Genomic DNA, 26281 nt, shown 5'->3' with positions numbered 1-26281 from the left:
CGCCGCCGCCTGAGGGCGGGAGGCGGGCGGCCAAGGCAGGCGCGTGCGCGCGCGGAGCGGCGGCTGGCGGAGCCGTTACGATGTCGCGTTACGGCCGCTATGGAGGCGGTGAGCGGCCGGGGAGCGGCGGCGAGGAGGGGAGGAAGGGAGGGAAGCGTGAGGAAGCGGGGGGCGATGGCTGAGGGGAGGGGAGTAGAGCGGAGCCGGGGCGGGAGGTGAAGGAAAGGAGGGAGGGGAAGCCGAGGCGGCCGTTAGGCGCCGTTGCCGCCGCCGCCGCCGCCATTTTGCGTCAGCGGCGGCGGGGGGCAGGGGTGCGGCCGCGCTGCCCGCGCGGGAGGCGGGAGGGGGCCGCGCTCACAAGATGGCGGCGGCCGCCCCGAGCCCTCAGGGCTCCGGAGCTAACCCCCGGCTTCCTCCCCCTCAGAGACCAAGGTGTACGTGGGGAACCTGGGCACCGGCGCCGGCAAAGGCGAGCTGGAGAGAGCCTTCAGCTACTACGGGCCGCTGAGAACCGTGTGGATCGCCAGGAACCCGCCGGGGTTCGCCTTTGTGGAGTTCGAAGACCCGAGGGATGCTGAGGACGCCGTCCGTGGGCTCGATGGGAAGTACGTGAGCGTTGCTGATGATGGCGGGAGCTGGCGCCATTTTTAAGTCTGGAGAGAGAATCGTGATTTTCTCTCCGTTTCTTCTTTATGTAGTTCTGGGGGTTTTCTCTCAGTTTTTTTTTGTTTTGTGTTTTGTTTTTTGTTTTTTAAGTAGCTTTGCTATAAACATTAGCAGTTAACTTAGAGCCATCGCTGTCTTATTTCAGGGTGATCTGTGGCTCCAGAGTAAGAGTGGAAGTGTCGACGGGGATGCCCCGTCGCTCCCGTTATGACAGGCCTCCTGCTCGGCGTCCCTTTGACCCTAATGACAGATGCTATGAGTGTGGTGAGAAAGGCCACTATGCTTATGATTGCCATCGCTATAGTCGCCGAAGGAGGAGCAGGTACGTGCGGGAGCGCAGCGGCTGGGTTGCTTCGCCAGTTCACTTTTGTGTAGCTCTTGCTAGCAAAGAACAGAATGTTACGCCAGTTTTCTTTAAAATTTAACTCTAGAGTAAATGTATAGGTGTATATTACAATTTGTTGCTATTTCTATCAAATGTTACTATCTTAATAATCAACCTGGTCAAAACCTTTCAGGTTTCTTCGTTTGAGTCAGTCGCCTTGATTCAGAATGTCACGAGCCTTAAGATTTCATGCTGAGGCGCCTTGCAAATCCGACACTTAAGATCCTCCTAGACCTTGAGGTGATCAGCATAAGAGGCCAGATCCCCTCGAGCCATCTACACGTAGCTTCACCTTATTCTTTAAGGGCAGAAAATTTGAGACGGTGACCGCCGTAACAGTAAATTTGGCTTTCAGTTGGGGCCCCCCCTCCGGTTTAGAAAGAGGAACACCAGATTGACCACATTCCCAGCTAGAAAAATCTTCTTGCGTCAATCAAGCCTCACCCTGGCTCATTGGGCTGTCAGTTTGATCGTCGTTAGATTGAAGAGAACACCTAGATGCAGCGATCGGCTATAGATACTTCTAGATCGTCTAGATCTGCTAGACCTTGGGCCAAAGAGGGTCGACCTGCAAACTTGCAAGGTTTATTTTAAATACGCATTACAGTGTTTTTTTATTCTAATGTAATTCTGCAATGTAATTCAGCTTTTAACATTTTTCTAGGTAGTAAAATTGCTCAAGGCAAGTAGGCCCAGAGATTTTTTCCAACTCACAGATGCTAGTTCTTTAGTTGTCTGAAAGTTTTGACTTCAGCAGGGCCTCACATGTAGTGGTGGCTGAAGCTGTTTTCTGATACGTGTTTTCTCCAACCTAAACCCAGGTCCCGGTCTAGATCCCGTTCCAGGTCCCGAGGAAGGAGGTATTCTCGGTCACGCAGTCGAAGTCGTGGTAGGAGGTGTGCTTATGTTTGCGTATTCTTCTTCTTTCTTTCTTTTGCTTACAAAGAGCTGTGTTTGCACAAATCAACCATAACCTTGTTTGATTTCTCTGCAGGTCCAGGTCTGCTTCCTATCGTAGGTCCCGGTCCGTTTCTCCTCGTAGGTCTAGGTCTGTGTCTCCCCGACGGTCCCGATCGGGCTCCTTGAAGAGATCGAGGTAATTAGTAGCAATTTCGTATAAGCTGTTGTTTTTGATTGCATTGCTGCATTTCTTTTTAATTAAGGCATTCAGAAAGGTATCGGATAGCAGACTTCTAAAGGCGTTGATTGCTAGAAATCAGGCTGCTAGAAATTCAGACAGAGAATACTTTAAAACTTTTTGATAATTCTACTTAAAGTTATAGTAATCCAGTTTGTCTTCTAGGCCTTCAAGAACTGCATATCCCAAGATGAATTTTGATGCCTAGAATGTTTAAAGATATTTTAGGTTTTATATTCAACATGTAGACATGATTTTATGTAGTGTTGTAACAGTCATTGCTTCTACTTGAGTTGACTCCTTTGATTTATTTTATTTTATTTTATTTTATTCATTTCAGGTCAAGATCAAGATCCAGGTCTAGATCCAGATCTGTTACATGGCCCCGAAGCAGGTAAGATCTCTACAGTAACTGAGGACATGTAGTAAAGTTGCTTAAGTCTGTTGAGGCTTTCTGGCAGCTGTAAAAATGCTCAGAGAAAGAAAGAAATATTCTGAATATTCAACTCAGGGGTCTGAGGTTTTAAAGACCAGTGCAGAAGACTGTACTTTCTTTTGTTGTTTTTGTTTGGTTGTTTTGTTTTTACATATTGCTAATATCTAGGTTTTTATGGTCATCGCAGGTACTGTTTTGATTGGTTTGTATTATTGGTTAGCTAATGTACCAAACATCTAGAATTAATCTGAAAAGTATTTTGCTTTATATAGCTCATATGAGATTATGGATTCTTTGAATTACTTGTCAGAAATTAGGATGTCCTTTTCTTAGTATTAAAGTAAAGTATTAATGCTCGTAACCGGGCAAGTCCTGAAGGACTTTCTAGTGCTGTGTGTTAGAGCTGTTTTTAGCTGTCTTGAGTACTGTTATAGTACTGAGTGTTTATTCACAAAGTGTCATGTTGCAGTAGCTGAATTAAATTTGGGATAAACACCATGCCAAATTATTTTGTACTGTCAAACATACCATTAGAATGATGATCAGATTTGAGAGAAATACAGGATGCCATTCATTCTCTTCAATATTGTGGTCTAATGATTCCACAGTAAGTGACTGTAGCGTGTGTTTCCTGAGAGCTTGTCAAGAACAACGTGGCTGACATGGGCTGATTGGCTTCAGGGAGCTGTCGTAGGAGAATTAAGAGGGGATTGAAGTTCTACTCTGAAGGAGACAGTGCTGCTCTTTTTTCCCAGCCCATTCCTGGGCCTGCTGTTCTGCTTTAATGATTGCCCTTTGAAATAAATAACATAGCAGTCAGTGGTGAAGGAACACGTGCACACACAAAAAGGAAGCTTCAGCTGAAGAGAGTAAGTGGAAAAGCCTACAGCTGAAGATGAAAACTTCACTGCTGAAAGTTGATGGTGGTGGAAGGCTTTTCTGAGGGGTGGGGCAGCAAGCCAGGAATTGTTATGGAACAGAGAGGTGAAGACCAGAAGATGTCTTAGCTAAGAGCAGAAACTCAAAAAAACATTTTGGAAGCTAGTAAAGAAGAGAAGCACAATTTCCCAAGGCACCAGAGCCATCTTTTTTATTGATCAGGTGCACTTTCTCTACCTGTTGATAAAATGTGTTTAATCTTAATACCAATTATTCCAACGTGACTTAACCATGGCTTATTGTCGTTCAGTGCCAGTGATGAGCAGAAAACAGCCAAGGTCAACAGGCTCTCAAAAAGAAAAATTTCTTGATTTTGTTAGCATTATTTTCTTTTTTCTTTGTACCAGGATGGATTTCTGCAGCATAAAGGGTGCTATTAGTGTAATTTCCAACCTCTGTATTGTGACACATTTTATTGTAAGTACAGATAAAGTGACTGAGGCAGAAGAAATTATAGAAATAAAAGTACAAAGAAGTGGCAAAATATTGGTGTTCAATTTGTAATGAAGTCACTGTTTAAATTTCCACATCAGGCAGTTGAGAGACTGTCTACAGAAGAATCAAAGGAATGCAGAGCATCCAGAGGCAGGCTTTCAATTCATAAGGAAGACAGGCTGAATAAGTATTACATGAAATTTGCTGGGCTGACAGCATCAAAGCATGCATCTGAAAGTAGTCACGGAAAGTAGAACACTTCCTTTGGGAACCTACAAATTTCAGTTCTTCTTTGTAAGTGATATTAGTGTTCTCCTAGTGCACCAATCTTGCCTCAAAAAGTCTTGACATTTTTGGCAGTCTTTTCACAATACTTGAATTCACCAGGTTTTATATGCATTTACTAAAAATATTCTTTTAAAAGATGAAGTGTTCTGAAGAGATGTTTGCAGGATGATGCTGGCTGCAGCCAGTTTCAACTACAGTGGTAGATGTCGCTGAAGCCTAATAAAACTTGCCAGTTAGAAGCACGGCTTTGTGAAGAAGCTGGTTGCAACTTGGGTAGTTCATGCATTCCTGCCGCCTTCATCAGCGTGCACAGGTCATCAGCCTGTGACCAAAGCTCAGAGCAAGATGCACAGCATCCGTTTAAAAACTTTCTTCTGAAACTTAGCAGGAAAAGTCCTGCAAACTTGCAGCATTTTGTCTGTGTTCAATGTTACGGTTCTTACACATCTGGTGTGACTCTTACTGTCTTAATGTGGGAACATGCGTGCCTGTGGCTTTCTTGCTGAGCTGTGTTTTCTCTTCTTGTAGGTCTAGGTCTCATGGCAGATCTAAATCCGGCTCGCCAGCTAAGAGGTGAGCATACAGAGATGAAGCCTGCAGCGGTATCTAGAATTTAGTATTATTTTTTCACGGGTAACAAGGCCCAGTCGTTGAGAAAAAAATCCCCCAAACACAGGTGTCTATTTCAGATAGGACTGATTATAAAATTTTCTCTGCGGGTATTTGGAATATATTCCTTAGCCATCTCTTTGTTTTTAGTAACAGGACTGTTTGTTTAGTGCTCAGTTCTGTTAAATCAGAAAAAGGGCTTCATTCTTTATAAATGCTGTTGAAAAACACTTGGAGGAATCTATGGCAGTGTTTTCTCAAAGCCTCACCTCAGTTATACACTTTGTTTTTATACACTTGCTTTCTTTACTGGAAGTGATTGCATGCAGTCTCCACACAAAATGAATTAAGAATCCCTGCCAGAGTAAAAGCTGATTTGAAAGCTTTGCCATCTTCAAGAGCTTCTGGCTAGCTTCCCACAATAATTCAATTGCTATGCTGTTGTGTTGTTTGTTTGTTTTTACTATAAAGCGTCCATTTTAACTTTATGCTGCGTTTATTATGTTCTGTTTTGACAGTCGGTCAAAGTCCCGATCACCATCTCCAAAGAGAAGGTATGTTGGTCTCCCTACTAGTAACACAGACTGTAGAGCTGACATTTTAATACCTGCAGTGATCTCTGCTGAGGAGTTTGACGGCTGCTCTTAGGAAAATACTGGGAAGGTATTTTGCTGAAAAGATGTCACTGCCAGAAATAATGTGACTGTGATTTCACGTGTGGTATTATGTATGTGGTAAGTAATTCCTCAGTGTTCAGGTTAGATGTCTTGCCTTTGGCTGCTCCTCTGTTATTTTTAGTTCACTAGTTTTAGTGCACAGAGACTCTACCGGTGAGTTTAAAGCACAGAATAAATGCGGGAATCAGCTTTGAGTCTCATTAAATCTGCAGTGAGACTGGGGAAGATAGTGGAGTAATCTGGCATGACAGTCAGTCTGGCAGATTGAGCCTGTTGATTTTACTGGTTTCACTCAGGTTATGCAAAAAATTTGAAAGTAATGAATGTATTATCTCTAACGTTAAATAATTAGTCCATTCAATTTGTCAATAGTGATTGTTTTATTTATTTAAAAAACCAGTGCTTGAAGGGTGCTGGAGTAGTCTGGGTAACCTCCTCTTGTTTCCTTTTCCTGTGTTTGTGGATTCCAAATCACTACTCAAATGTTAACTCTGGATTCTTTCCCTTTCAGTCGTTCACCATCAGGAAGCCCTCAAAGAAGTGCAAGTCCTGAAAGAATGGATTAAAGTTATGAATTTAACCTTGTAGGAAGAAAGTTATTTTGCTTACATTATTATAAGGGATTTTGTGGTGTCTTTGTAAATGTAAGAATGTAGATAGAAGAGTATATCAACTAAAATTTGGCATGATCTGGGTCTTCTGAGTTAGTCGTACCAATAGACTAGCGCAGGTCTCTTTTTATTGTATGAATTAACTTCCTGTGATATGAAAATGTGGGACTTTTTTATTGGCACATTGAAATAAAATGTGTATTTTTAACTAAAACTTCTCTGTAGTAACCCTGCTGCTTCTGTTAACGTTTGGGCAATTTTAGCTGTGTGCCATGTAACACGGATGGAACATGTCCAAGTGGGAATGACTAATAGTAGTGTCTTCTCAGCCACTTTTCACGTTTGTTGTTGAATGGTCTTTGGTGAAAGGATCAGTTTCTGCTTTCTTTTAAAATGGAATTTGAAGTCCATCTCCCCTGTCTGCAGATGGTTAAAAATTTGCATATGCCTTTTTTATTCCTTTACGATCTTTAACGGGCATTCATTTCTCTCCCTGATCTAATTATTCTGCTATGCTTACTCTGGTGCTTGACTAGTTGTAATACCAGATGCCCAAAAATTTAACAATGAGCTTTTGTTCAAAACACATACTTTAAGTGAATAACATCTGCAGAAACATCTAAACGTCAATAACTTGATAATTGCTAATTTGACTTCTTGCATTTTTAGTTCTGTAGTCTTTTAGCGTAATGAAAACTTCATAGAGTGTCTCAAGGCACGTTTCCCTTTCTTGAGGGACGACGTTAGGTCGTCTGACCTACTTTCTGAAGGAACTTGGGAGCATGTGTTTGAGAGACAAAAGAAAGTGCCGTGAGGCTTTCTACTGTTGGCTCAGGCTTTCCTCCTTCAAGTGAAAGATCCTCACAGCTGACCTGAGGAGTGCTAGCCTGCTGCACAGAAATTGGTATGATTTTAAAGCAGCCCAGATCCTGGAGAAAAATTTGTTGAATTAAGCTAATTTCTTACGGCAAATACACACCTGCAGGATTAAGGATTTGTATATAGGTATGTCGCTCTGTGTTTGTCCTCGTTCTGTAGTCAAGAATTGCATGGTAAGGCACTTTGTTGACACAGATCACAGCAAAAGGCTGGAAACAACGTTAGACTGTGAGCAAACAAACTGTTGGTGGAGGGGGGGGAAAAAAGCTAAAATATTTTTTACTGTGATGGGAGATCTATCAGAAACAAATGGTGGCTTTGGCAGAAAAGGAAAAAGTGAAGAACTAAAGAAAAAAATCTGTCTAAAGCACTGAAATGGAAAATGAGGCACCTCTGGGCTTTTAATGAAATCTGTAATGCTGCTTTCAATGTGTAAACCATAACAGAGCATCTTAAATGCAAGAAAATGCCAAAACTAACCTCGGTCACACCTTTGGTAACCCATGTTTTCCAAAAGAAAAACCCTGTTTCCTGTGAATAATGACTTTATGGAGCTTCTTCGGTGTATGAGTAAATAGTGCAGGTGCTGGCCGTTCCCTCACGTCGCAGCACTCTCTGGCCTTCACGCTTTGTCCTGGTGTTGTGGTGCTTGGTGTCCGCGTGGACACCGCTGCGGTGCTTAGCGGTGGGACCTTGTGTTTCGTTTGCTGGGTGCAAGGACTGAAATTCTGGCAACATCCCTAAAATTCCACCAGGGGAGTGGTGGGGCGACGCACACGTTGCCCTGGAACGATTTAGCAGAAATACCCGAAGCCTGTGACTTGTGTTTGGGATGCTTTTTGGTTGTGTATTGCCCGCCCGGTTTATGGAGTACCTGGTGAGAAGCACACGTACGCTGCTGCTCTGGAATTTGATCAGCTTTTTTTCTCTTCTGTATTCATAAGGCAAACCTACTCCGCAATAAACCTGCAGACTGACACGACAGCTGTGCTGGTACCTGTTTTTTACCTCCTGCAGCTGTGCATTCAGACCTGTGGATGGAGGTACCTGCTTCGCTGCCGCAGCCAAGTGTGCTGCAGGCGATGCTCCTGAGCAGCTGCTGCTGGCTTCAGAACGAGCCAGGGGAGCCGGCGGTGAGCTGGGATAATCCCAGCACCCTGTCCTCCACAGAGCTCTTGTATTTAACAGTGGTGCTTGTGCCGTCGTGATGCTGCCGTGAGAGCTGACAGCAGGGTGCGCAGACTAGCTGACCCTGCAGAGCCAAGAAAGCAGCAGCATGCACAGCTTCTGGCCCTTCGGTGGGAGTAGCTGGTACTTGTATGAGCTTCCTCGGTCTCCACATGAGTATTCCCCTTCTGTAGGTTGAGATCTGGTGGGCTGTGTCCCTAAACACTGTGTTTTAGGTGCGTTTTTACTGCAGAACAGAGCTTGTTCCACAGGGTGAGGCTTTGTGGAGGCTGCACAGCAGCAGAGTTAAAGCGAGCGGAGTCCGGAGAGGAGGAAACCAGCTCCCAAGTGGGTCCCGTCGCCCAGGGCAGCTCCAAATGTCTGGCACCTAAGCGGATTTTTGGGGAACCTGGAGATGCTTACCACTTCCTGCGACAGGAGCCAGCCTCCCCTGTCCTCAGGCGGTGCCGAAACAGAACCAGGTGGTGTGGTCGTACTCCTCCCCGGGCAGCAGCAGGGTGCTGGGGAAGTGGGGCTGCGGAGAGGCAGCGCATGCTGGTGAGCGCGGTGACACCAGAGAGGGCTGGGGGGACCCGGCCACGTCCCCGCAGCCTTCCCGGAGCAGAGGGAACAGATCCCAAAAGCCCCAGGCCCTGAGCTGCTTACCTGGTTGACGGCATCAGGCCAGTGCTGGGTTTCCAGACAGAAAGCCGAGTGTTTGGGGTACGTAGCGGCACCTTTGCCCTTCAGGGAGCCGTCCAGGTTGTTCCCGGTGTAAAACTGGAGGCCGGGCTGCGTGCTGTGAACCTCCATGGTCCTGCCCGTGGGCGGGTGGCGAGCCCTGCGGAGACGATGCCAGGGGCTGGCGTGGGCACCGGTGGCCCTGGGGAGATCCCCGGGGGTCCCAGCCCTACCTGGCCACCAGGCGTCGAGCCCGTCCCGGCGGCAGGCAGAAGTTGTGGTCGAAGCCGTCCAGGTGGAACTTCCTCAGGTGCTTCCCCAGCTCCACGGGCTGCCGGAGATCGAAGCCGGTGCCCTGCACGGCAGCCACCTCCCCTGGGCGAGGAGAGCAGCAGCGTCAGCGCTCGCACCCAGTCCCCCCCACACCACAAAACGCTTGAGGTGAGCTGAGGGGCACCGCCTGGGCTTGAACCGCGGCTTGGGGCAGTGGGGGCTGCAGCCGGTCCTCCCTGCTTTTCCACACCTACATGGATGGGTTTCCAAGGGCCGCTGTGGGGACAGCGGTGTGGGCGTCCCCGTGCCCTGCTCCCAGCAGCTCTGCGCTGGTTCCTCTCTGCAAGCCCTGAGAAGCATCCACCCGACAAACAGCACATTGCTGTGGCTTCTGATCCTATCTAAAAGGAGCACTTTTACAGCTGTGGGGCGGAAAAAAACCTCGAGGGGAAAAAAAAAAAAGGCATGTCGATTTAGCCATGTACGTAAAATACGGCAGCTGTTGCATGCAAGGGCTCCGCGTTTAATAGCTGCACAAATCCTGTCTTCGCCCCTGGGGCTAAAACCGTGCACAGTTTTATTGGCCTCAAAGGCTACGTTTACACAGAGCTTCAAACGGGTGCTGTAAGAAGCTGGGGAGCGAGCCGGCTGTGCTTGAGATGCGAAAGAGAAACGTGATTGCTGACCCTCCAGAACAACTCCTGCTGAAGCGCAGACCCAGCGCCCGCCTTGGCAGCGCCCTGGTGGAAACAGCTCCGTGGGGAAAGCAGCGGGGGGGAGCAGGGCAGTGGCTTTGCTATGGCATCGGGCTCATCCCCGCTCAAGCCCTGGGGTTACAAACCAGGCTGAGCAAACGCCGCCAGGCCTCAGAGCCCTGCTCCTCCAGGTGCAAGCTGCTGCAGGCACACGCGGTGGTTTTGTGAGCCCAGGCGTGACTCTAGTTTTAGCAGACACCTGAGCTAAAAAGCTTTCATTTGCTTTTTTTTTTTTTTTTTTTTAAGCTTCTCTTCCTCTCCTTCCTTTTTCTTTAAGAGTAAGGACAAAATTATACTTCGTGTTCTTAAAAGGAGCTCCCTCCAGCACAAAACCTGGTGTGAGATCTGTTTTGCAGAGTTGGTTCCTGCTGCAGCTCCGTGCAGTTGCTTGCGCAGCACAAGGGGGTGCTGGAGCGGGCACCGGGAACACGTGCTCTGCCTCAGCTTGCTCAGATTGCTTGGCTTGGAGGCAGGATCATTATGGGGTGACACACAGTAGAAATGGTGTGGGAAAAAAAAATAGAAAGCCCTGTTTTCTCCTTTTTAGCCCCAAATCAAGACTGAGTGCAAAAGGCTGCCAGTCTGCTTCTCTGCTCTGAGTCCAGAGAGAGCAGCAACACCACCTTTGTTGGAGTAACCCGCTTAGTATGCAAAATGTGCTGCCTTCCTTAATGGCCTTTCCTCTTTTTGGACATTAAAGACAGGAAAGAAAAGCGCTGGTCTTGTGCGCTCGGGCTCCCAGCCAGCAGTGTCAGCTCCCCTGTCCTTGTTTGGGGACTGACAGCTTGGCTCCTGCAGCAGGGATGATGCTGGGATCCTGGGCACCAAGGGCTCTCCTGCTTTTGGGCATGGGCTGATCTTATTGAAATAAGATTTGGGGAAGTTAGCTGGTGATATCATAGAGAAAATCCCAGTAGAGAAGTGTCAGAAAGCCAGACGCTGCTGGAGGAAACAAAACAGGCAAACCCTGGGCAAATCCCAGCTCTTTAAGAGCTCAGTGCCCCTTTCTGGTGGCCCCAGGGTGGCCAAACTAGCCTTGAGGGACATCCTTTGGCCCTGTGCAGGAGGGAGCTTGTCTCCTGGGCTTCTTAACCTCACAGCCTGGCTTCCAGCCCATCTCCTGTTGCTCCTGCCAGCTCCGCTGGGCAGACATCAGTCCACGTCCAGCATGTCTGGGGCTGCTGGTGGTAGCCCCTGCTCCCAGCACCTGCCTCTGCCCACCCTGCTCAGCTCCTGTGGGACTGTGCTATGCCGGCATCCCCTGGGTCCTGCTTTGTCCCCTCTTTGTGGGGCAGTGCTGCTCCTCACTCCCCACAGCCCCCATCTGCAAAGCCATCCCCACCAGGTACCACCCACCGGTTGGGATCTTGGTGTCATCCACAGGCAGGTAGGAATCTGCTGCAATGGAAATCTCGTGGTCGTAGATGTCGGGTGAGCCCTGCGGAAGGAAGGGAAACGCTGGGGTTCCTGCAGTGGCCCTTCGGGGGCACCCATGTGTGATGGTGCTACAGCTGACCTGGGAGTGCCTGGGGGACCTCCTGGGCATCGTCCCACCTTGTCCCCATCAGAAGGCAAAGGACAGAAGTGGCAAAAACCTGCATGGCACCTCCTTCATGAGACTATCATCCTGAGCGTGCACCTTGCCAAGCACCAGCATGCTGCCAATGGGCTAGCCAAAACGTGCTGGGCACTGAGCACACAGCAGCAGGCAAAAAGGGGAAGGAAGCAAGCACAGGGGGAAGCGAAGCTCATCCTCCTGGCTCGTCTCCTGTGCTCTTCTTCCTCCCTGGCAGCCTCAGGGATGCTGGCAAGTGACCTGCTGGGCGGGAAGGGGAGCAGGATCAAAGCTGAGCCTGCACGTCACCATCTAATCTGAGCAGCAGTTTCATGCCCAAAGGTCTCCCGTTCCTCTGGAAACATGCCTGAGCTGTGTGCCACAGGTGTTGATATCGCTGTACTACTGGGAGGACAGGCCGAGGGTAAACTAACAACTGCGCAGACATTTTTAGGGCAATGGCACGAGCAGACCTGCATGGAGGGGCAGCTTGTGCACGCTTGTGCAGAGGCACAACCTCCATCGCTTTGTCCCCAGAAGCCACATCTGGGATGCTTGGACGACTTTACCTTTTTTCATGGTGTCCCTCCATGGGGTTGGGGCTCCCCATGCCTACCTGCCCTGCCAGGTTGAAGTACGCGTGGTTTGTCAGGTTGACAGGTGTCGTCTTGCTGCTCTGAGCTCGATAGTTGATGGCCAGCTCACTGCCATTGAGCGTGTAAGTGACCCAGACCTTCAGCTCCCCGGGGTAGCCTTCCTCGCCGTCGGGGCTGAGCCGAAAGAAGCAAACACCGTTTGGGACAACCTGGGGGCTCCAGAGAACCTGCAAGGACCGTGCATTAGTAGGGCAGCAATAGGGGATGCCGTGCCCTTCTCTCCTTGCCCTGCTCTGGGCTGAACATGGGGATGAAAGGCACACATCCACTGAAACAAAGGTTTTTGCCAGTCATCTTTCCTGCTTTTTATCCCAGGGGGAAAAAAAAGTAAGAAAGAAAGATGACATTTTCCTTCCTATGAAGTACTGAAAACCAACATGCCCTTGTTGAAAAAGAAAGAGGGAAGTGGTAGCAAACACAAATACCAGCCTGCTGGCTCTGGCCACCAACGCAATGGGTTTTTCCACAAGAAGCTGAAGAAGGGAAGCAGTTTGCTATGGTCGGGGTCTGTCCTGGGCCTCTGTTACTCCATGCCTCGGAGAGGCCTGGCTGTGATGGATTTTTTGTCCTGCAGCTGGACCTATTCCCCTTCTTGTGGAGGGGACTTGTCAAAAAGCAACATTTTCACCAAGCGTGGGAACTGAGGATGCCAAATAACCAGGCTGCAGAGTGGGTCCTGCTACGTGCTCCTGCACCGCGTGCAGATCAGCTGCAGCCGCAGCTCCCACTGCCATAGGACTCTGGTTTAGTATTTAAGTTTCTACTTAAATCTGTGAAACAAAATCTATTAAAGGCCAGCAAGCACACAGATATTGATATTTTTAAAGCTAGGAGAACTACTTTTCTGAAGTCTCACAGTTTTCCAGCAACGTGGTCAGGTGTCACCACCACACAAGCGCAGCTGTAAGCTGCTGTATCGTCAGAGCACACGCTGAGTGCAGCACCCAGGCCTGCAAGATCAGGAAAAACTCAGGAGATGGCTGAGATAGCCACAGCTAAGAGCCAGTGCATGTTGTTTTCCTGGCCGAAGGAAGTCTAGCAAATGTACAAGTGTGCCCCATGAGCGTTTGGTCCCTGTCTCTGTGACAGGAGATTATTTTAATCATGTGGTGCTGCTTAGCAGTGAGCTTTATTCCAGACCCTCTGACTTTTGCCCTTTCAGCCTGGATGTTCCCTCACAAACAAACAAACAAACAAACAAAAAACACCATTAACCCAGGAAAGCAGCTGCACTAGCACATTTGCACAAGTTCCTCTGAGGAAATGACGGATCACCTCCTGCACTCGCAGCACTTTTTGGGAGCGGACCCAACTCAATAACCACCAGAAAACCCTGCAGGGCGGGGAGTGAAGACATCACAGCCCCTTGCCACCACCCTGGAGGCTGCGTGCAGGAGGCCACGAGCCCCACCAGCCCGACGTTCACCTTGTCAAAGCCCTTGGCTCCTCCGTGCAGTGAGTTGGGCCCATTGTTGAGGAAGAGCTGGTACTCCTTGCCGTCCACGGCAAACCTCCCCTTGGCAATCCTGTTGGCCACGCGCCCCACCACGGCTCCGAAGAAGGGGTGCTTCCTCGTGTAACCTGGGTGGAAAAAGCAGGGTGCTGTGATGTGGAAAGGCCAGGGCAGGGTGAGTGATCTCCAGGCATTTGTGGGCTCGGAGATGTCCCTCTCGGCTTCCTCTCAGCCCTAAGCAAGTGACTGCAGCCCTGGTGTCTCAGGATGGTCAGTCAGGTGGATAGCTGGGTTTGGTGATATTGAAGGTCTTTTCCAAACTAGATAATTCTGTGATTCTCTAATCTTTGACTGAAACAGCTTGGAGGGAGTTTGTGTTGTTCACAGATTTGCAGAGAGGCCCAAGGAGCCAGGCCTGTCAGAGGGGCACACTGTGACCTGGGGCCACCGGTGTCCCTGCATCCACTGCTGAGCCCAGGACTTGTGCTACTTCAGCCCATGATTTGGGGGTACCCTTAGAAGGAGTAGGAACAAAATCTCTGATTTCTTTTTTCTTTCTTTCTTTTTTTTTTTTTTCTTTGAAGGAAACGGATTCAGACCCACCTTCCAACGTGTCAAAGCCCAGGACAATGTCCGCAAACCGTCCGTCCCTGCCTCTGGTCTCCAGCGCGGCGATTATGCACCCCAGGGACAGGATCTCCACTCTGACGCTGTCTGACTGCAGCACAAACTTCTCCACCTCCCCTCCTCCTTCCTCCGGGGGCATGCGCCCAAAAACCTCCCTCTTCACCTCCGCCATCTCTCCCCAGATCCCAGCCCCGTGCCGCCGCCAGGAAGGAAGCCAGGGAGGAAGCGAGGGTGGCCGGGAGCGGAGCAAAGAGGGTTTTGGAGAGCAGAGTCCTAAAAATCACATGATTGCCTCCAGCGTGGCAGAGCTGGGAGGAGTCGTGCCGTGCACCGGCTTGGATGCGTGCTGAGAGGAAAAAGGGATTTTTGTGTGCGCACGGTCCTGACCTGGGCCCCATTACACACCGTCCCTCAAAGTACCACCTCCTCGTTTCCCCTCAGCCTGCAGGAGAAGCCCAGGAATATTTGTGTAATCAGTGCATGTTTTTTTTCTGGGGAGCCAGTTTCAGATTTTTTTTCTGAAGAATACACAGCTCGTCAGACTCTGAATATTCGTTTCCAGCACAGTGCTTGCCTCCAGGCAAGACATTGCCCGGCTCCCAACCCGCCCCAGAAACGAGGCCTCCTGCAGGGGCTGGAGGTGGGGGGGGGTTGTGCAACCTGCACTTTGTCAGCGCTGCCTTCGTGTCCACAGCAAAAACACGGGGCTGCTGTGTTCAGGTGCTTCCTCCGGCACCCTCACTGCCGTGACATCTAAGGCCTTGCAGGTGCAAAAGCGATACCGCAGGGAAATCTGTTCACGGGCCCTGCGTCAGATTTTCAAGCTGGCGGATAAACCAGAAGAGAAACCAGCCTGTGTAGGGATGTATCTTGTACAAAACATTAACGGTGGTGGAGCAATGTCACCTTCAGGGTTTGAGCGAGGCATTTCCAGGAGCCTGGCTTTGTTACCTGCGGGGTTGCTCATGGGTGACCTGTGCCTGTGTCCTGTTGGCCTCTGGTGGATGGGGATGCAGGCAGCTACACTGGATCTGCTTTTTTTGTCACTTCTATTTTATAGAAAGATTGTTTCATTGCTACACTGAGTTTGGCTTATAGTTAGGGTCAAGTGCAAACTCCTTTCATTTTTCTCTTCTTTCTCCCAGGAGGAAAAATGCCGCACCAGGCCTGAACATGTCCCAGGTTAGCAGCAGGGCATTTCCACAGCTGGTGAGTGCTCAAAAAAGATTGCTCCACATCTCCAAGGCTTTGGGTTTACCTCCCTCTTGCCAGAGCAGCCACAAAGTTGTAATGGGAAAAATGCTGACAAACGAAGTCTGCTAAAACACTGACACAAAATGTGTCTTATGGGGTCCTGTGGGCTTTACCTGCCATGATCTTTACCTGCCATGACTTTACAGGCCATGATCATGACAATTACACTTCTGCCTTCAGGCTCTTGCCTGAAGACCCAAACGTTGGTGAGGACCGAGGATTTGGTGGTGGAGTCCTCATCCCTGGAGAGGTGATGGGTGGATTTAAGAGACGTGTGGATGCATCACTAAGGGGCATGGTTTAGTGATGGGACTCGGTAGGTCAGGTCGATGGTTGGACTCAGTGAACTCGAAGGTCTTTTCCAACCTAGATCATTCTGTAATTCCATGTTTTATCAGCTCCATCACAGCAAGCAGCCCTGCAGGTGTAGCAGAAGCATGGCATGAGGGCAGGTTATGTACATGTTCCAGCTGTTCTAACCCAGAAAAGAGATTTCAGGAGCAAAGGAGAACTGGGAATTCAGCCTGCCACTGAGCAGTCCTGCCTTTCCCCCACCAAAAAGATAGCAAAAAGGCACACCATGAAAAAGTGTTTGTTTTTTTTTTGAGAGGGAGCCATTTACTACACTGTTGAGTACTCTCAGAAAATAAACTTGTTATGAAAAAAATTACAGAGGAGAATTTATTTCCCTGGGATCAGCAGCTTGGAAGCTCCAGATGCCTGCAGGGCAGCTACAGCTTTGCAAGGCAGAAATGAGGCATCATTTTACATGATTGTGCAGTTTTCTTATGGATCCTTTATTTTCATGCTTTTTTTCAGCTGTTGGGATATTTAATCCAAAATAGTGACTTTGCTTAAAAGGCTACAGTCAACCAAAAAAAAAAAAAAAGGGGTGTTTGCAAACTCAAATCACAAGCTCCATCCTTAGCAGTTGGAAAATGAAGTTTGGTAAAGGATTATATTTCTGACCCGAACTTTTGCACTGGTTTTGTATCACAGAGCCATAGATCATGGCTAGATTTGAAACAACGAATAAACTATTCTTTACATGGCTTTCCCAAGCAACAAGAGAGGTGGAGATCTCCCGGAGCTCTCATTTTGCGGACACCTTTTCTCAAGCAGAAGCTGTGGCAGCGCAGCTCTAGGGAACCTGAAAGAGAGAACAGAAAAAGTGTGGCCAAACCACCCCAAGCCAACCACACAAGGACTGGTGATGCCATTACTGACAACACGCAGCCACGTGCTTGTCCAGATCAGCCTGTGCACAGCAAACCCATCCCTGGGAAACAGCCATCCATCCATTGCACATTCCCTTGTGCCCCACTGGAAAGCTCTTTGGGGGTCGTGGCTGTTTCTTACCCACTGTCGTGCAGTACCTGCTGCCACAAGATCGTTTTGGGGTTGGTCCTGAGACGCTTCTATAATTGCATTGTCACGCTTCCTTCCTTATTTTTGTCTTTAATTTAAACCCGGCTGTGATTTTCAGCTTGTGGAGGGCCCAGAGCAAGACTTCAGGACTCAATGATGAAAAAAATCCTCAAGGGCAATTCGGGTTATTCATTGATATTTCTTATTCACCAATAGCAGCAGCAATGCACCCAGCACCACAGCTGGGGACGAGCTCTGCTGGGGCTGATGGCTGCGTAGACACAGCAGAGAAGGCAGACATCACTTGTTACACGCCTCAGCATTGTAAGCCTGTAATTAAATCCTTTTTCTCTGATAAACTTTGCGTAAGCTGGCAGGGCTGAGCCACCACTGGAGCACGCAGGGAGCCTGCATCTGTGGGCAGAACAACAGTGGGGACATCCCCCCCTCCATTTTATTGCCTGTTTATCGAGCACGTCTTCAGCTCTGCTGGGTGCTTCCCGGCACACAGCCTTAAAATGGAGCCTGAGCCCGTTTGTGCTTCGCCTCTTCAGGGGCAAACACACCGAGCTATTGATTAGGTTATTTTAGGATCACGGCACAATTGCTCGCCATTGTTCTGGCGGCCGTTTCTCAGCAGCCAGCTACACGTGTTTTGGGAGGTTCTTCCAAAAAACACGGCCACCCGAGAGCACTCCTCACCCAGCACGTTTCAGATGTGCCTTTGTGCACGGGTTGTTTGTGCCTCGGCAGCAGCCAAAGAGCCGCTCGGATGTGCCGGTTGCTATAGTAATTACTTTCCTCGGGAGCTAAAATAATAGCTCACAGCTCCTGCAGCTTGCTGCTGTGTAGGCTGCCTGGAACCAGGGACTCTTCCAGTTTGCTCTGGGGGGCTGGGGACCGTGCTCTTGTGTGCTCAGAGGCAGACCTTCCTTTCTCTGCAGCTACTTTTGAGTTTAACCTTTGCAGAGGATGTGTCACAGCTCGAAAGGGTTCAGAAACAAAAGCCGCATATGAAACGGCAGGACAGCCTTGCAGCTGAGGTTTCTGATGGGGGCGAAGAAGATTTGGATTCAGTTTCCATTTCTCTTACAGAAAGCTGGGACTGGTTGTGCTGAGATCACTTTTTAGCACTGTGGGCACTACCAAGCAACACGTGGGGGGCTCGCAGGACTTCAACAACACCTAAGCAAGTCAAGCAGGAAGGTGACAAGGAGGCCAGCTCAGCTTCATTCACATTTTTTCACCGGTGAAGGCATAGGAGAAGTAGGTGCTCTCTGGACCTGCAGCTCTGGAGAGGTTAAAGGGTCTGTAGGTAGTTTGGAGCTCCTGGCCTGAAAAGGCAGTGGCAAGAGGCATGAGAAATGATCAGGCCAACTGTGCTCCTATATCAAGAATCTGGGTGTGGTGGTCGGGTTTGTGGCCACAGGGCCCAGCACCAGCAGTGGGTACCTATTTGCTTTTGCAGACAGAGACCAGCAAAAGGGGATGAGAACATGAAAAGGCTCAGAGAAGGAGGCAGGAGGACCTGGGATGAAAGGAGAGAGAAAACAAATGAGGAAAGGATTTTGCATCACGGTGCAAGCCCCGTGCTGTCCTAGAAAATTCACTCTCAGATGTGTGCACGGCTGCATCGGCAACTGGCAGGGAGATGCCAAACGGAGATAAAAGAACTGCAGACTCTGCTAAAGGCAGCAAACACAAACAGTTCCTGTCTGAGCAGCAGCAACATACAGAGATGCAGGGAGGGAGGGTGTTCGGGGAAACCACAGGACAAAATTGGGCCTTCGGATGTGAGGCGGCTGTCTTCGCTTGCAGGCAGCAGGTGAGATCTTGTTTCACACATGTAGACGTGCAGATTTACTCCTCTCAGCACACTGGTTTTGTGTCTACAGAGCTTTTCTGCTGTGAAGCCACCCTTTGGCTCTGGAAAGCCAAGGGTGATGCCGACCTTGCTGTGAAGGGCAGTGCAGGACTGTTCCTGTGAGCAGAGCCATGTCCCCATACTCGTGCTTACATCCCAAAGGCACTGCTTGCTGGCACGGGGCTCATCCTGCCTGCCCGTCCCTCCAGCCCGGTGCAGGCACATCGTGCCCACCCGCAGCTGGCAGCAGGTGGGTTGGAAGTGGAGGGAACTTGGCTTCAGTGGTCCCAGGCTCCCCACGGTGTGGATGTAGCCAAGATGAGTTGTGTATCGCCTCTAAGGGTAATGCTTAAAGATAACTGAAGACCTAGGCTAAGACAGGATGATAGACATCAGCCAGGAGCCCCCTGAAAAAAAAAATGGTATTAGAAATGCTTCATTGCAAGGAACCACAGCTCTTTTCACATTTTTTTTTTTAATGATTAGGGATGCAAACTTTTAATTCACAACAGTCCAACTGTCCAGGCTTCAGCTGTGTGAACCTTTAAAGTGTTTGTTCAGTGTTACACTTGCAATGTTTCTGTTTCTCTACCTGAGACTCTCACGGCCTTTATATAAAGCTCAGAACACGTACTTTAGTAAGCCTTGTTATATTAAAAGCACGAGTTTGGATTACAAAAAAATGTATCCCAAATTGATGCAGCTACCTTAGAAATGTGGGGGAGGCTGTAAAAAGCCTTCCTCTCCTGGAGAATTAGTTTGTGCTAGGTAAGTAGTCTTGCTGGGATAATTACGATTTCTCCTCAGCAGCAACTCTTCTTCAGCACAGACACCACAAGAGGAAGAAAAAACCTTGAAAGTTTGCTCATACATATCATTAAAATGAGTTACCCTAAATCGCTGTGTGGCAGGTAGCCGCCTGCACGGCTCAGCTGGACAATGCATGAATGCTCCTACGAAGCGGAGTGTGAAACGATGAAGTGTGTCACCCCAGGGAGTGTATCAAGGACACCCTAAGGACATGCTTCATCAAGTGTAACTTCCTAGCCAAGTCACTGGAGCTCTTAGAGATTCAGCAGCTGTGCACCGCAGCCCTCGGTTGTGCAAACAGCAATTCCTGCACTAACCGGAGGAGCAGCCATGCCACAGCTCACGTGGCGAGCTGTGTTGCAGTTGTGTAAGAGAGAATTGACTGCATGCAGGTAGCTACGATGCCTTCACTGAACCCGATTCCTCCGCCCCCACCGCAACATTGTCATTTCGGCTGCCAGCAGCAGACGCCATTTAATTGATACGGGCTTAGGTGCTGTCAGTTAGGGCAAAGTGAAAGTGGGATTTTTTTTTTTTTAATTTTCCTTTTTCTTCCTTGTGAAATCAAAGCAAAAGAAGCAATGCCTGGGAGGGAACTTGCCCCCTCTGTTGCAGCTAAAATTTGCGTGCTGGTGTGCTGCCTGGGAAGGTGCAGACAGTCACACTGTAGGGAAATCACAAAGGGTTTACGTGAAGGTGTCGCAGCTAACAAGGTGAAATGATCCAAAACATCTTGTTTGGCTTCAGTCAGAAGAAAATTCTTTGCAATGGGGACAATATTTTAGCAATAATCAATAAAATGAATCTTTGTGTACCACACACAGCACAATGGCACAGTGCTCAGGTAGGGAAATCTCTGCCCTGTACCCTGTCTCACTGCGCAGGCCTCCTCGCTTACCAGTCAGCTCAAAACCCATCACCATTTTTTCCTGCCACAGCAAGCAAAGCAGTCCAGTGGCACAGCTTCATCCTGGATGGAAAGAGACAAAGGAGATCGAGATTAGAAATAAAATTTGATTTGTGGGAAAGCACCATATCTTACAGATATTCTCTTGCTTAGACGCTGAGCCTCATGCTCCAGTTAAGTTTTCACCATCAAAGGGCAAGACATGGGTGTCTGAGAAAACCACATAACATCAATTAAATGTCTATTTTAGAAACGCATATCCTTTCTGGTAGGTATTCTTCAGAGGAGCTTACCGAACAGTGATTCTGGGAAACAAACCCTATTTCACAAACTGGTCACTGCTCATTTTCAGAACCGATTACCTAGCGTAACTCCAGGGTGATGACCCCTCCTGCCTTTGCTCAACACCGAAAAATGTTTCCATAATCTTTGTCTTAAAAACAGAGCAGCTGTTTTAAGAGGGGAAGGACAGTCCTGGTGCCTGGATAGCTGTGCCCACATCTGGCAGTTCAGCTTGTAAGCAAGAACCAAAGCTGGAAAAAGGCATGATTTGTGTCCACGTAATGGGCAAGCTGCATGTTTCATCTGCAGGAGAAGCTCCTCCAGGATTATTTGGGGCAAGCAGCTCTGCAGGGAAGTTTCCTAGGAGAGTACAGCAGCCATGGCTCTGCTGCTTATGTTAGCTACCCCAGAGCCCTGCTGCCAAGAGAGGGTGTGCGATGGATGCTCCGAAACACAAACAAGGTGCTTCTACACAGCACATCTATGTGGCGGTGGAGTTGCCCGTCTCTTCTGGTCATGCTGACAGACCAGCAACCTGTCAGCAAAAGGAAGAGATTTCAGAACTGCAGTTATCTCATGCAACTGCCCAGAAGAAGCAAGACCAGAAAACCAGCCTCAGATAGGGATGTGAAAGTGCCATTGCTGTGCACTGGAGAACTTGCAGTGTCTAGTATTTATGCAGAGAAAGGTGATCTTAACCAGAGAGAGGAAGTACTGACGAGACAGTTGTGTTACAGTGTTCATCCAAGACAGAACACTGGCAGCCAGAGAAACAGTAAAGGTGAAATCAAACAAACATACCCAGGCAGGAGCTGTGACACCGGGACTTCTATTTTTGTTGTGGCCCCGTTAACACAGGGGTCAGAGGCCTGTGGGCAAGCGCAGTGGCTTTGGTATGCTGATGAAACCCTGCTGCACGCTATGTCTGAGAAATACCACAGAATGACCATCAGTCAGGTCACCTGTTTATCTCTTTAGCGGCAGAAAACACATGTGCCAAGATTACAAAGAAAAAAATCAAGTGTGTGAAGCCAAAAGAGTCTATAATGCAAAATGCTAAGAGGCAAATGCAGGCTGATTTTGCCCCCGTGTGCCTATCCTGTTGTGATAAGGACTTGATTTCATCACAAGTCCCTGGCTTTCCTGGTGTACTGGACAGGGTGCGAGCAAGAGCTCGGTCTTTGCCTTCCTCCCACTCGCCCAGGAGCCCCACACATGCTCGCAGTGCGCTCCTCGCCTCTTCCGCTGGCGAAAGACAGATTTGTTTTCTTCTCAGTGTTTTTTGTTACTGCAGGGAAGTGCGTCGCTGCCGTGCAAGGTGAGCAGGTGCCAGGGCCTCCTGCTGCAGAGGACGGACACGTAGACAGCTTTTGGCCAGAGGTACTCGTAATATTTTTCAAGGGACCGTGGGAAATGCCTAGGGCCTGATAACACAGATGATGCAACTTTATTTTGCACTCAGGTCTGAATATTAATTCTGAGATTGTCAGCTCAGGTGTAAGAAAATGAGGCATAAACAGAGAGCGGCTGGCTGAGGGCAATTGGTTTATGTACCCTGCCCGGTACTGCTTTGTTCTGAGGAGAAAGCAAGCAGCAGCAGCATTGCTTTTAATTTGTACATGTGTGTATATACAGAAGAGTCACAGCTACAAACTCAAACACAAAAACCTTGTGTCAGGGAAACCAAAAGAAAACCTGAGATTCGCTTGTGCGACTTTAGGGATTGTGCATGCGAACTGGCTAGGGCTGGGTTGCCCCCAGCATGGGAGCATTTTAGAATCATGTCTTTCGGTTGAAAAGGAATTAAAATGTCTTTTCCAAACAACAACAACAAAAAAAAGAAGTAAACTTTTCTATCCACCAGACTATCACAGCTGCTTATTGACCCAGGTGCACACAGATTTAGGTGTTCAAGCCAGCATCAAACATGCTGAGCAGGCACGGTTTGTCTCGACTATAACTAGTCTGTTGCATGCTTAGTGCTTCTGGTTTTTTACTTCAGAAATCTTGCAATGAATTCACAATATTTGGCACCTATAAACTGCTAGCAGACTGCAAAGAGAGAAGATTGCAAGTGCTGTCCAGCCTAGAGGAGAGCATGGATAAATCCAAATCAAAATAAGCACTGAGAAAAAAAAATCCAGTTGTTTGTCCAGGCTTGATGGTGTTTTCCTCACCCCTCTGCAGCTGAGGCAGTGGTAACTTCCAGAGGCAGGGTGGGCAGAGCACCAATTTCTTACGCTGCTGAGACTAAATCAAAAAAAAAAAAAAAAAAAAGAGCAAAACCCCTGCAGATTCATGCCACAGCTGTAGGTAATGAACACTGATGTAACTGCCCTTTACTTTGCTGCTTGCCAGACTTCACAGTCAACCTGTGTGCTACGTACTTATCTTGGACGTTTTACTGGGTGAGTCCACCAGCCCTCAGCGGCCTCTGGAGTTTTTGACAAAAGGGATGAGTTGAAATGACTAACGTGTGAAAGCCACACTAAACAGTGCTATTGGGAGGGAAGCCTTAAGCGTTGGATGTAAGAAGTCCAGCAATGCAGAGCTTCCCAGGAGCTGTCACCCAACACTGCAAGCCAAGACCCTATCCTTCAGGCATTACTTGGTCAGAGAAGTTGAGTTTTGGGTGAGCAAGAACAAAACCCTCAGCAGCACAGCCTCCCTTACCACCAACGGATACTTTCATGGATAACAGAGGTGCTTTTACCTGTGCCTCTTAAATCAGAGAAATGATCACTATAGGAGAACCTTCATGGAGGCAAAAAGTATAAATGAGACAAAAAGGAAAATAAAAGAGTAGACGAGAGCCCACTTAAGGCTATTTACTAAAAAGAAAGATAAGGAAGCAGCTTCTGACTCAGAAGATCCTTAAACTTCTGACTAGTGGAAGGTACAAAGCATACCTGGGAACACTAACTCCATACATCCCATTTTTTTCCATTTTGCCATGCACACTCACTGCTGGCAGCTCTCCAGGACAGGATACTGGCTTCCTTTTGGCCTGACACACTTTTATGTCATTTCTGATTGACCCAACCAAAAAGCTTAGACCGGGTCTCAGTGTCATATCACTCCTAACCCACTCAGCACAGTAGTGTGTGATGGCTAAAGGGCTCATTTCAACTCACATTTGAAAGTCATATCCAGACCATGTTTAGGTATCACCTTGTTGTTAACATCCCCCATGAATGTCATTACTGAATCAATGTATGCTAGTTGTTTTTCACTTATGACCAAGCAAACAAAGCCCCTTTTCCATTTTCCTTTTTAGCTGTTACTTGCATTTGTGTAGAACCTAAATACAGAGATCTTAGTAGTGGAAGTGTAATATGTTAGCATGGCAAGTGTAATATGAAGTATGGAAATGTAATGTGTTAGTACATTCCTCACCACAATGAGCTAATAGCTTAATGTAATGTAAATTATAGTAAAGGATGTAAGAAATACAAGACAGCAAGAGGAGAGAAGAGGAGAGAAAATTGTACTGTTAACAACATGTGTTCCCAAACTATGTTCATAATTAGGTGGTTTAAATTTCTACAAGGTTTGGGGATTTTTCTTCATGTCATTGTTTTGGCCTATATGTAATTATTTGGTTGTACTTGACTGCATGGTGGTAAGTAAATAATGCTAATTGCTTTTCTTATTGGAGGGTAGTGGACTGAAAACGTGACTTCTGTTTATCAGCTCTGGGTAATAAATTGTATGGAAAGAACTATTTCAGGCAATTTTGGCAGCTTTCATCTCCTCTCTCTTCCATTGAAAAGCAGCAGGTCTGACAAGCAACATAACAGCAAAATCTGACTGCTGAGTCAGATGCTTGGTTTCAAACTTACATAACTGGGATGTATTTCCATATTCCCTCCTGCCTTTCATATGCATGAAGCACAAACAGAAGGAAGGACTGGCCGAAGTCTGCTAACAGTAGCTTAGTGCAGAAGCCACAGCGTTGCAACTGAAATATGAAAAATATCTTAACATCTCCATTGTGGAATGATTAAATACCACATTATGTCAGTGAAGCAGTCTGCTACCAAATGGGGTTGGAGTCCATGTGCTGCACAGAAGCATGCTGAAACTTTTCTTTGAACGCTCAGTAAATACGAATTTGATCAAACAGTAAGTCACTTGATTTTCAGAAAGTAATTACGAATACATGGGGGAAAAGAAAATTTAATTAGTACAGAAAATTATCACAGCCTTTCAATGCCATTTTCTGACCATACCTCTGGTACATTCTGTGATTTCTCCGGCTGTTATTTTTTGCAATGATACAGTGTAAATGTCTGCTAAAATCCCACAGTTCTAGTACATAAAACTAATTTACCAGAAACTTCATATGGCAAGTAGGCACTTAAGTCCAAAGCAGAAATATCAGTAGGGTAACATATGTTGTGTATTTAGAAATAAGTCAAGTGCCAAGAAAAGTAAGTTTCATGTCTTCACAGACACCATTTCCCTCGTTGACTGCTTGAACCCGGAACATATAGACATACAGCTTCATATGTGGCCTGGATGCTCTCAAAGTTGTAACAAGTATTTGTTAAAAATTAAAAATAAGCATGAGAAATACCGAAAGAAAAACACAAGTTAAGAAACAAAAACCAAAGAGAAAAAAAAAAAAACAAGAAGATGAGAGACACTGCAAGGGAAGTTAAATCAAATGTATGTGTTTGCAGATGACATGGTGAAATGAGCTACCTGAGAGATGCAGAGTCAAGTCAGGTCAGGCAGAAAGAGAAACCGAGCCTGGGCCTCCCACTTCTTGGAGGAATGCCTTTACCAGGGGGTTTCAGACGAACAGAAAAATGTGTAAACAGCAAACCGTTTGCTTTCTTTTGTAGCCCGCAAGCACCGTTTCAGATTGAACAACGTTTTGATACGTTTTTATTTTTTATTATTTTTCCCCTCACCTAAACAAGAAGAAAAGAATAACATTTATTTTGGCCGTCTTCTGAATCACTTCTGTTGCTCTTACTTGGCTGCTGAACTGTGAAACCCATTACTCGCGCAACCCTGTGCCCGTTCTCCATTGACCTACTTTCAGCCACATCCACCTGGGCCTGGCAGCCGCAGCAGCGCGATCTGCTTCAGCCAGAAAGTATCACGAGGCACTTCTGCCATCGAGAGCCTTCCTCCAGGAGGAAGATGGGTACCGCAACAGGCAGGCGTGAGCTGCGAGACACCGTCAGCAGCACCTTCCTGAAGAAGAAACCAATCTCCTCTTGGCATCGCCTGGGTGAGGTGTGCTGTGCCACGAGCACATATCGGCCCTGTCACAAGGCATAGTGCCAGTGATGGAACCCTGGAGGGTCACAGCAAGTGTGCAGGCAGCTCTCCATGCCCACGGAGCCCGCAGGTGGGTGCTCAGTGAAGCGTTGCTCTTCACCTGAAAGGAAGGTGTGGGGAGCTGGCGGTCGGCCTCTTCTCACAGGTAACTAGTGATAGGTCTAGAGAGGATGGCCTCAAGTTGTGCCAGGGGACGTTTAGGTTGGAAATGAGGAGACATTTCTTCTCAGAAATAGGCATTAGAACAGGTTGCCGAGGGAGGTGGTGAAGT

General features: G+C 47.9%; 2 protein-coding genes across 2 annotated transcripts; one reads left to right on the top strand and one right to left on the bottom strand.

The window, feature by feature from the left end:
- The first annotated feature begins 5 nt into the window (after window positions 1-5).
- On the top strand, window positions 6-8043 carry LOC118251089 (serine/arginine-rich splicing factor 7). Its single transcript, XM_035552857.2, has 9 exons — window positions 6-108; window positions 425-605; window positions 812-988; window positions 1873-1947; window positions 2046-2147; window positions 2530-2583; window positions 4816-4860; window positions 5415-5450; window positions 6085-8043. The coding sequence occupies exons 1-9, from the start codon at window positions 81-83 to the stop codon at window positions 6137-6139; spliced, it is 753 nt and encodes a 250-aa protein (XP_035408750.1). The 5' UTR covers window positions 6-80; the 3' UTR covers window positions 6140-8043.
- GALM (galactose mutarotase) lies at window positions 5935-14514 on the bottom strand. Its single transcript, XM_035552856.2, has 8 exons — window positions 14207-14514; window positions 13577-13731; window positions 12111-12317; window positions 11296-11377; window positions 9145-9286; window positions 8897-9071; window positions 8654-8765; window positions 5935-6122 (listed from the first exon to the last, which is right to left on the bottom strand). Exons 1-7 carry the CDS (start codon window positions 14400-14402, stop codon window positions 8688-8690), a joined length of 1035 nt encoding a protein of 344 aa, XP_035408749.1. The 5' UTR covers window positions 14403-14514; the 3' UTR covers window positions 5935-6122; window positions 8654-8687.
- Window positions 14515-26281: the final 11767 nt, after the last annotated feature.

The sequence above is a fragment of the Cygnus atratus genome, chromosome 3 (genome assembly GCF_013377495.2).
Source record: "Cygnus atratus isolate AKBS03 ecotype Queensland, Australia chromosome 3, CAtr_DNAZoo_HiC_assembly, whole genome shotgun sequence".
NCBI classification, from domain to species: Eukaryota; Metazoa; Chordata; class Aves; order Anseriformes; family Anatidae; genus Cygnus; species Cygnus atratus.
Note: the sequence above shows the minus strand (reverse complement) of the source record. Positions and strands in the feature narration are given on the sequence as shown.

Bases quoted from the DNA above. Each gene is read 5' to 3' on its own strand.
- LOC118251089 (XM_035552857.2), top strand. From the start codon at position 81: ATGTCGCGTTACGGCCGCTATGGAGGCG. The intron at 1,948-2,045 runs GTGTGCTTATGT...ATTTCTCTGCAG, and splicing joins AGTCGAAGTCGTGGTAGGAG to GTCCAGGTCTGCTTCCTATC. The intron at 2,584-4,815 runs GTAAGATCTCTA...CTCTTCTTGTAG, and splicing joins GTTACATGGCCCCGAAGCAG to GTCTAGGTCTCATGGCAGAT.
- GALM (XM_035552856.2), bottom strand. From the start codon at position 14,402: ATGGCGGAGGTGAAGAGGGAGGTTTTTGGGCGCATGCCCCCGGAGGAA. The intron at 9,287-11,295 runs GTGGGTGGTACC...CTCCTCGCCCAG, and splicing joins TGACACCAAGATCCCAACCG to GGGAGGTGGCTGCCGTGCAG. The intron at 9,072-9,144 runs GTAGGGCTGGGA...TCGTCTCCGCAG, and splicing joins GCTCGACGCCTGGTGGCCAG to GGCTCGCCACCCGCCCACGG.